Here is a 10,368-nt window from a genome sequence, read left to right on the forward strand (position 1 = left end):
GTACAATGAAAAAAGACAATGCCTAGAAAAATGCTGATTTCATATGTCAATCTGTATCTAATTTTGATCTGTTTTATGACTCTCTGCCTTATAATGCATGCATAAATATTGCATTGCAATTTATACAGAGACTACATGGAAACAAGAAGGTGTTGGTCAAAGAAACAAGAGATCTTGCTCCTTATCAACAAGTTCTAACAAAAATTAATGGCATTTAACCTCCCTTTATTTCAATAGTTGAGATTCAAGCATCATTCTGTAAAATCAAAGAAGCACAGAAACAGTTTATGCATGACAACAATATGCTTAAACTCACATGTAGTATTGGTATGTGCCAGTAATGGAAGATTGCTGTATCTTGGTTTACATTTTGACATTAAGAAAAGAAATATGCTGAACACAAAATTGCCAGAGTTTCTCTGGCATGCTGGAAGTGTGGGAATGGTTGTGGGATGTACTACCACCAATGGTGGACGTGCCCCAAAGCAGGCAAATATTGGTCCAAGGTCCGGAAGTGGATAGTGGAAATTACAGGATATAACATAGAGCTGAAACCAGAGATTTTTTTTATTAGGAATGAAACCAGACAAAATAACTAAGGAAAAATGGTACTTGATCCTCCACATCACTACTGCAGCTATGATACTATACGCGCAAGAATGGAAAAATGAATTAATACCCACAGAAAATAAATTAATTTGGAAAATTACAGAATGCGCAGAGGCAGACCAGTTAACGAAATTACTTAGGAACCAAAAAGATTCTGATTATCACAAATGTTGGAATTTATGGTATAACTGGGTGAAAGAAAAGAGAGGGAAATGAAATAGATTGTATTAGTGGTATAGGCGCAGATTTATGTATGTTAGTTGCAATAACCTTGCATGTATATATGTAAAGTATTGTATTTTTAAAAATGAAAATAAACTTTGTATTTAAAAAAAAATTGCCAGAGTGTAATATATAAAGTGACTTCAATATACTATAATTAAGGATTGATTATCTTTAACAAAAGTTAACAATATTATCAAAACATGTGATTAGCTAAAAAGGAGAAAAAATAAAAACCCTTTAAAAACGTTTGTCTTGGAGAGACCGGAAGCGGTGAGACAGGCTGGAAAAATAGCGGCTCCGACAAACTCCGCAAAAATCCAGCCAGACAAACCACTGTTGGGGAGGTCTTTGGACCAGAACCATCCTGTAAGGATGGTGAAGAAGGAGAGGCATCTCAGAAGACCAAAGGAACAGGCAAGTTCCTCAAAAGGTCGGAGGCAGCTCTTCGGACCAGCAGTGGGGGTGGTGGCCATTGTAAAATGATCGCTCTGAAGCTGGGGCAACGAGACTAAGTTTTTGTGCAGGAGCAGTGTTTGAATGGAGTGCTGGTACTGGGTGAGTGATTGGCCAACTCACAGGTAAAAGAAAATTTTGAATTGGATTAAAAGGTGTCCCGGAACTGAAATGAGCAGCTAACTGGCATTTGGGAAATTCTATGGAGGGAGAAGAATAAAGAGGAGATTAAAATACTAAAGCCCAAGAAAGTTTTTGTATCTATATTGGATTTGGAGTAACTAAAAATAATAAAAGAAAAGAACCCAAGGAAAAGTATTTTTTATGTTGATTTAAACATTTTTGACAGCTTTGACATTTAGTTGGTTTGAAAATATTGTGGATTTGAGAGAGACATCTGATGGCTGAAAGAGAGTACTGCAATATTTGCTGGAAGAAAGAAGAGAAAATACAGCTGTGACCTTGACTACTAAAAGGTAACTTGGAAACTGTGAGAACTTTTAAGGAGTAGCTGTCTTTCTACCTTGCTTGGTTTCAATTCCCAACAGCTGTGGAAGATAACAAATCTTTAACTTGGAATAGACTAGATAAATACTTAAATTGGACATTATTTGAAAACAAAAGAAGACTATATGGATTTTAAATTTTAATTAAATATGACATAATTCAAAAGTTTTAACACTTTCTTAAATTGGCAATATGGAGTCTTGGATGTGTGAGAATTTAATTGAGATGATTAAAAATATGTGTGAATCACTAAAGGGTAATAAAAAATCAGAAATTTTGCTGGAACACACAGAACAGGAAATAGGGGAGAAGGTGGTAGAAGAGAGCAAAAATGAGGAGCAAGAAAATAATATTGAAGGAAAAGGAATTGATTGCAAAAAGCAGTTAGATGTTTTCACTGGGATTTACAGTGGCAAAGAAAGAGTGAATGGGGGGGAACATCCCCCAAAAAAGAATCAATCAAAGGGTTAAGAGGGAAATAGTGGAAAGAGATTAGGAGAAAATTTATTAATTGATGTTATTGTAAGAGATTAGGAATTAAGGGCAGATAGTGAGACTGTTTATGTATTATGTACTAAGAAGAAATTAAGGTAAGACAAAGAAGAGCTGCCCAGAGTCCCTTGGGAGTTGGGCGGCATAGAAATGCGACAAAATAAATAAATAAATACATAAATAAATAAGTATGGAAAAAGAATATTATGGCTGAAATTGGAAACATGTAAAGTGGACTTGGAAAAAAAAAGAACAATATGGCAGAAGTTGAAATAACAAGATATGGTGAAAAATGATTAATTTGTGATAAAGAACTATATGAAAGAGATGAATATGGAAAAAATGGGAAGATTGGAATAGGTTAAAAATATTAATATATATAAAATGTATAAGATGTGACCCGGTCAACACTCTGTTCATAAAATATGTATGATAAAAGAAAAATTTTAATAAAACTTGTTTACAAAAAAAAAAAAAAAACATTTGCCTTGTACTATTTAACATTACTCTACATTATTTATCTTGATATTGTTTTTAACTATGTAAGGTGTTTTATTTTATAGCTCTATTATTGACACATTTTATTTTATTTCTATATCTTATTTAACTATAAAAATCCTATATAAAAATGTAAAATCCTATTTTATTCTCAATACCTTTCTTTAACTACCTAAAACATGCTAATTGCCACCACAAACCTATTTTCAGTCCATCCATTTTCAGTCCATTTTACAATTCTACAGTCCATACTGATTTAGATTAATGTAAATCCAATTATGAAGATATATTTTATATTTTATCTTAAATCTGGTCTATATATTACATTGTTCTTTTATTATTCTTCTATATGGAAAGAAAGAGAACACCTGCTATTTTTATAATGTATAGAGCATTTTTTGTGTATCAGTGAATATTTGTCACATTTTTTTAAATAAATTACTGTTGCATACAAAATTAATGCTTAGTAATACTTACTAATATGAAATAATTGCAAAAGGCAAGTATGATGAAAAAACATGCTTATCCCATTAATGTAGCTGCTGACAAGAAACATATATAGACTACATTCTGCATAAAAATACCTGATAACAAGTCTATTCAGCTTCTTTCTTATAATTTTGGCCATTGTTTTCAATTTCAACTTAATTTATTCTACTCTCTGGTATTACATTTGCATTTTTTCAGGCAGAGAAACTGTTTAAAGTTATTATTTTCTGTAGTTACTTATCATTAGTTTCATCAGAATTCTACTGAAATGAGCATCCGGTTTTAGTAATTTATTGCTCCTCAGATGCAAGTTCACTTGATATGAGCTTCTTAAATTGTACAATATATTTTGTGATGAGGAAAATGCTAGCTAGCCTCTCATAAATCACATATCTGAAATATTCAATTCATTTGAAATTCTTCTTCCTCTGTCTTTTGGGTTTGGTACTTCTTAAGCAAATTAGAAACTTCCAGAAAGATTTAATTTTGTTACTTGACAATGGAAAACCTTTAGAGTTATTTTATGAGCTCAGAAGGAGCTGTAATATGAAATATAAAGTAGATAGCTACCTTTTAAAAAGACTTATGTATCCTGATTTTGATTGTGACTATGATAGGTTGAAACGAGGCAAATCCCTCAATTCATTATTTTATTATGTAAATAAAAAATGGGTTATGCAGGAAGATTCTGCTGAGTTTTAATTTTTTTTTTTATTCAAAACAGCCCATCATATTTTTAAGACTAATATCAAGATCAAAATACATTTTTAATACATAGGGCATTTTAGGAGAAAATAGACGCAATAGAAAAATGTTTATAGAGTTTAAATGCAAATGTTTGTATGATTTAACAATTAGGAAACAAGATGGAAGGAATATATATTTATCATATCCAAAATGGCTATGGACTAGATATCGATAAATTATTTCATTCTGTGACAGAAGTAAATAGTTTGGGATACTGTTCTTTTTTAGATAAGTTTACATTTCAAAATGATGTACTTAATAATAGCTTAAAATATAAGATTTTAGTCTTCAGTCTTTAGTCTTCAAGATCTGAAGTATATAGTCAGAGCTCCTTCTGGTATATCAATGCTTTTTTTGCATTATTGTATAGAAAAAGAAGATTAAAAACAAGAAAAATATTACAAATGTCTAGAAATCAGCTCCATTTTTTAAACACTGTATTAAACCTCAACTACATGGACTTCTAAAACTATCTGCATTTTCATTATGTTAATCGGTAGACCCTGAGCAAAATGTGAACCAGATTGTATATTGGGGCAGCAGTATTTGTCCATCGTAAAAAAGGTTTATTTTTTGCTCAGGAACCATTGCTCTTCTTACACTGACAAATTCCAAATCTTTGATATATAATTCATAGTGTCATATCTTTAAATCGTATTTTCATTTCCCCAAATCACATTGACTATCCAAATGAATATTAAACCTAAATGGGATGATAGTGGAGCAAACCCGTATTATATTGTGGTGGTACTCCCACAATCATTTTGTACTTCTAGCATAACAAACTTGAAGCCAGCCCTTTAGAAACATTTTCTGAGGTTGCCAATAGACATGAAACAAATCTTTTTCTGAATTAGCCTTATTTTAAGATCATCAGAAACATATTGAACATTTTAAAAGGGGATTGATTGGTTTTCATTTTTATGTAGGCTATTCCAATTCATCATTCCAAAGTTCTTGCAATTTTTTTTTTTTTAACTAAACTCTTTAATTGTCAATAAAAAGAATGTAGGTTTGGAATAATCTATCTATATCATATATATATATATATATATATATATATATATATATATATATATATATATATATATATATATATATGTAGGTCTTTGGTTATTCGGGTCTTCTCCCACGTAAAATTGGAAGTGTCACTTCCAATTTTACGTGGGAGAAGACCCGAATAACCAAAGACCTACATACAAACACCCGCGAAAACCTGAGAAAACACACACATATATATATATATATATATTTCTTCTAGCCAGGTTTTCCCTACGTAGCCAAGTTTTTTTTGTAGTAAGAAAATTGATATATATATATATATATATATATATATATATATATATATATATATATATATATATATATATATATATATATATATATATATCAGTGTGCATGTGTGTATATACATAAATACATATACATATATACCTATATTCAGTATTTCACAGGTTTTCACAATCTGAATTCCTCTTGCAATAAGTCAAATAATTTAAAGATGTGATTGGCAATTAATTGTTCTGAAATCTAAATACTCTTTAGCCCACAACATTCTATTTCCACCCCCACCCCTCAAAAAATTATTTGCAATTTTCCAACTGAGATAAAATTGTAAGTCTATTATGTGATTTAGCATTAGAATTATACTTCTCTCTCAACATCTTCCAAATATGCCTTATAAATGTAGTGGAAACTTTACTAAAAAGTGTCCTTGTTGTGATATCAGATTATTTTCTGATAATTTTCTAATTGTGCCCCAAATGGCTTTTAACTTGGTAACTAGGATTCTATAGAGAAGAAGGCACCAAAATCTCCTCTAACAAAGCTGAAAATAAGAACTGTACTATAGAGTGCGCACTCCCTCCCTCCTTCCCTCCCTCTCTCCCTTTTCAGTCCTTTTTTTAGAAATCAAAATTTGGGGGAACTCTCAGAGTTAGGTCAATATTTATCTATGCCGGTTGGGAAGCAACAGGAATCAGGCAATGGCAATAAGTTGAAGGATGCACACCCAAAAACAGAAGGTTTCCAAGATCAACAAGGGATCAGTGCATGGGCCTTGACAAGTATCCAGTGTTGGTGATTCATGACACTGGTATATGGTAGCTGTAGGTTGACTCGTGATGAGAATGGGGATATTTAAATTCTTTCCTACCATATCCCACAACCCCTACTCAGGTCCCCATGGGGAACATGCATGGATCCCCTCGTTTAATATATCAGGCCAGGAAGAAAAGAAACTGGGAAAGTGATTTTCACAATTTCAGTGGAGCAACCACTGTTTTAGGTTAAGGAGTCTTCCCTCTGATTTTAGCTTTCAAAGCCTATTACTCATTTGCAAGAGGGGGGGGAGAGAAGAAGAAAGTATCTGTGTTGTGTGTAATTTTGCTATCTGACACAATATTACCTCAAAAGGTAAACTCAGAGATAATCCGGCCACCCAAAGCCAAGGCTGACAACACCTGATATTTGATTCTGTCTACAATCCTTCACTGTTGCTCATCCAGAATAAGCAAATAATAAAAGTGTGATATTCATAACCAGAATGAATCACTTTTTTCTTCAGTTTGGGATTAATATGTTTTTGGATTAATGGTGATAAGAAACTGTCACATTCCCAATAAAAGTGTTGGGAAGTTGCACTGAAAGTAGAGCAATTACTAAGAGCAAAATGATATTTCTATTGTGTTTTTTGGTCAAAATAAAGAGTTCACAGGCAAAAGTATCATCTATGAAATGAAAAAGCAAAACAATTCAAGAAATTCCATTCCTCATCCATAACTTGCTGAATTGCTACTTCCCCATATTTTTATGCTATTTAGCAACTAAATTTTCTTCAGAAGTTATTTCTGCTTCAGCAAAGATATTGATAATTTTTAAAAATCTCTGTTCTCTAAATCAACAGAATTGGCTCTTGAACAAAAAAATTCTTCTAAATACTATGATCCAGCTTACTAAAACAACCACAAAGAACTCAAGGCCTACCACAGACTTTATTTAATCAGAAATTCCTTCTTTTATATTTCAGGAAACTCACTATTGAGTGGAATATATTATTCTGAGGAAGCATTATTTGAAGCTATAGCTGCAGAAGATCCAGCACATCTTGTACTGAATTCAGAGTAGTGGTATTGAGAAATAAGAAACAAATAAGATTTGAAACCAGAGCTCTCCATCTGCAAAATGACTTGAATAGAGATTAAATTGTCTTTCAAAGAGAATGGCTGAAGTGTTTTGAAAAATCCTGAAAATGAAGCAACAAGATGACTAATCATCTTCAAGCCTTAAAAGGCATAGATTCTTAGTTTTCTTTAAAAAAAATTAAATTCCCAAGGTGACTACTTTGGCAGGCAGAAAATTCTCAAGTCTGAGAAAGTAGCCAATCCCACATTCAGACAAATGTTACCAATCCTTATTTTATTCAGTTAACTGTCCTGTGGTATAGAAAATAGTATCTTATTGGCTTTCCCTGAGGATCACCAGCAATCTTCTATGCTAACATTAAGCAGGCTGCCTTTTGCTAGGATTTCAATTAACACTATTATTGCTTATTATAATTTTGTGTTTGTGATCAGCAGCGTGAAAAGACTTAAGCATAAACTCTTCACAACTTGAGTGATGAAAATCTATATTACCTTATAAATATATATTTGAACCAGGACAATGCACTGCCATAAATACATATTTTAAAAATTATTTTAAAATTTAAAATTTATATTTTAAATGCATATTTTAAAAAAAAGCCTGAAACCATGAAACTTCACAGCTTCAAATTACAGGAGACAATGTGTTAGTGTGCACCAGAATTAGACTTTACATTTCCAAGTCTAAGCATAACTGTCAGGAGTCTGGGAAGCAAAGACCAGGTTTTCAGGTTTGGTCTATAATTAGAAAGAGACACACACACAAAAAGAACAGTGCAGACTATTATTAATTGTGTGTTTTCTGGGCAATAAAGCTTTCCCCCTATGGTTTTACAGATTGTGTTTCATGATAGTAGACACAAAACCATAAGATACAAAATTCCTACATCAATGGAATGTTAAAAAGTATTTAGAGGGTGGTCCAAAGAAATAACAACAAAATCATTTAATCTGACTGTCAGCAATACATCCATAGATATGCAACTATACAACTTTTCTGTATACACATACTTTTTCCCATGTAAACATAAACAAATTTAAAGTCCAATTGAAATCACAGTCAGTCTTAGAACCTAAGACTGAAATAAAATGATGCATTACATTTTTATTAACTTTAATGGAGAATATTAAACTTGGAAATGCTTTATTCTTTTGTTGAAGTTGGTGGGATCTAGAAGAGCTTAACCAGTCCAACTGTGCCTGTAATTACCCCATTGGTTTCATTCCAGCCAAAGAACAATAGTATCACAGAACCTTGATACTGAAAAAGTTAAGAAGATTTTGGTACTCCCAACTTTCTATTTCAAACAGAAGCATCTGCACTTAGTCACACTCAGAATCACCTTGTGCAGTCCAGATTGAAGCCTTCAGCCTCAATAAATTTAACTGGAGCTGCTTTGGAGCTTCTGCAACATCACAAACATTAAATTGCAAAGCATAAAAGCCAAGGACTCAAAACTCTTATGTGTTCCCTTAACCCATCAAACAGTGCAAGATTTTCCTCCAATGTTCATCACACAATTCTGCACACAATTCACACAAGCTTAAAGTGTTTGAGTAAATTCCAATTATCTTAAAATATGCAATGGCATTCTACGTAGTGACCACGTTAGCCAAATTTATCACATCCCAGCCAGCATCCCTTGTTATTCATAGTAGCATTAGATATTTACCTCGGTTGGATTGACCTGCTGCATTTGATGCAGATGAAAGGGAGGACTTTTGCTTCTGCCGCTTGACGGTCATCATCACCTGTTCCTGGACCCTTTGTTTTCCTGTCCCTCTTGTTTTTAACTTGTGATCTGAAGGCAAAGCTAAAGTTGAATTGGCCTGATCTTGGAAGCACTCATATGCCAGTGCGGTTTTCAGTGGAGAGTGAAGCATGGTTGCAGATGGTGGTGCCAAGATGAATGTCACCTGCCTATCCTTTGAAACTTTAAAAAACAAAGCAAGGCAAAAACAGCAAACAGCAGCAAAACAATCTCGGTGGAGTATAGAATCTCAGGGAGCCCGCCTTGCCATACGGTCCTCTGCTGACAGCTGCTCTTTCTCCACACTCTGCTCTCCTGTGAATGATTGAGCAGGCACGCCCTCTGCTAGACTGGATATACAGCCTTCTGTCTATGTCTGCACACACCCATTGCTGTATTCTACTTCCAGAGCCCGAAACAGCAGAACAAACTTGCCAAGCTACTGCCCTTTGGCTCCTCGGGATAGGGTTGTGTTTTAGCTAAAATACCATCTATGGTGGCAGGTAGGTAGGAAGCAAAGATCACCATTAAAATCAAATTCATACCTTTCCCTTTATATTGGTAGCCAGAGTTACTAGTTTAAAATGAGTTCTTGGCTCTCTAACCAGCTTTTCTACCCTGTATTTTTCCTGCTTTATATGCTCTGAAATGGGCTCCTAAGTAGAAATTGGCTGCTTGAACATTAACTCATAAAATCATTTCAGGTATATTGTTAGCTGAAGGGAAGAAAACCAAAGGAGGGCTGATATGAAGCCCAACATAAGCTGCCTATTAATTCTGTGATGGAGATGGTTTCTTTGCCTTTCAATACAGGTTTTTCCCCCCACTCATGTAGCTGAATATTCCTTCAATAGTCATGATGGCGAACCTATGGCACACGTGCCACAGCTGGAACCGAGAGCCCTCTCTGCGGGCATGCGAGCCGTTGCCCAGCTCAGCTTCACTGCGCATGCACGCACGTGTGTGCCTCCCACCAGCCAGCTGATTTTCAGGATGTGCAGGGGGCAGGAGAAGTGAGCGCATGCATGGGGGTGTACAGTTGCATGTGCATCACTGTTCTATAGCATGGATTCAGTCATGGACCACTGTCAAATGTTAGTAGAGCAGGCTAGGAAAATCTAGCCTTGCCAGTTCTCCACAGCTACCACATGCAAAAGCTTCATTCAGGTTAGAGTCCCAGGTTGGAATAGTCAGAATTAAGCAGCACAGCAAGTTGTAAAAGAAAAAGCACTTTTTAAAATTCAGCTATCAGGAAAAGCAAAATCTGGTGAGAGCAACTTTTACTAGAAGGCTCTTAAGCCTTATTGGAAATAATGAGAGATGGAGAGGCAGAGTGGGAGAAATGGACAGTTTTAAGTCCTGTAACTAAACCTGTGCATTAGCTACTAAAATGTTTAAAACTGTTGGGTATGAGTTATGGAGAAGTTTAAAAATCTCAAATATTAGAGAAGAAT

At 34.1% G+C, this 10,368-nt stretch overlaps 1 protein-coding gene across 1 annotated transcript in view; it reads right to left on the reverse strand.

Annotated features, from left to right (window-relative positions):
- PKP1 (plakophilin 1) overlaps positions 1–9,371 on the reverse strand; it is a 58,493-nt gene extending 49,122 nt beyond the window's left edge. Inside the window, exon 1 of the mRNA XM_034414228.3 lies at positions 8,837–9,371. Coding sequence (XP_034270119.1) covers positions 8,837–9,047 — 211 coding nt within the window. The 5' untranslated portion in view covers positions 9,048–9,371. The remainder of the gene's footprint in view (positions 1–8,836) is intronic.
- Between the last annotated feature and the right edge of the window lie 997 nt (positions 9,372–10,368).

The sequence above is a fragment of the Pantherophis guttatus genome, chromosome 3 (assembly GCF_059756535.1).
Source record: "Pantherophis guttatus breed Tessera chromosome 3, ASM5975653v1, whole genome shotgun sequence".
In the NCBI taxonomy this organism is placed as follows: domain Eukaryota; kingdom Metazoa; phylum Chordata; class Lepidosauria; order Squamata; family Colubridae; genus Pantherophis; species Pantherophis guttatus.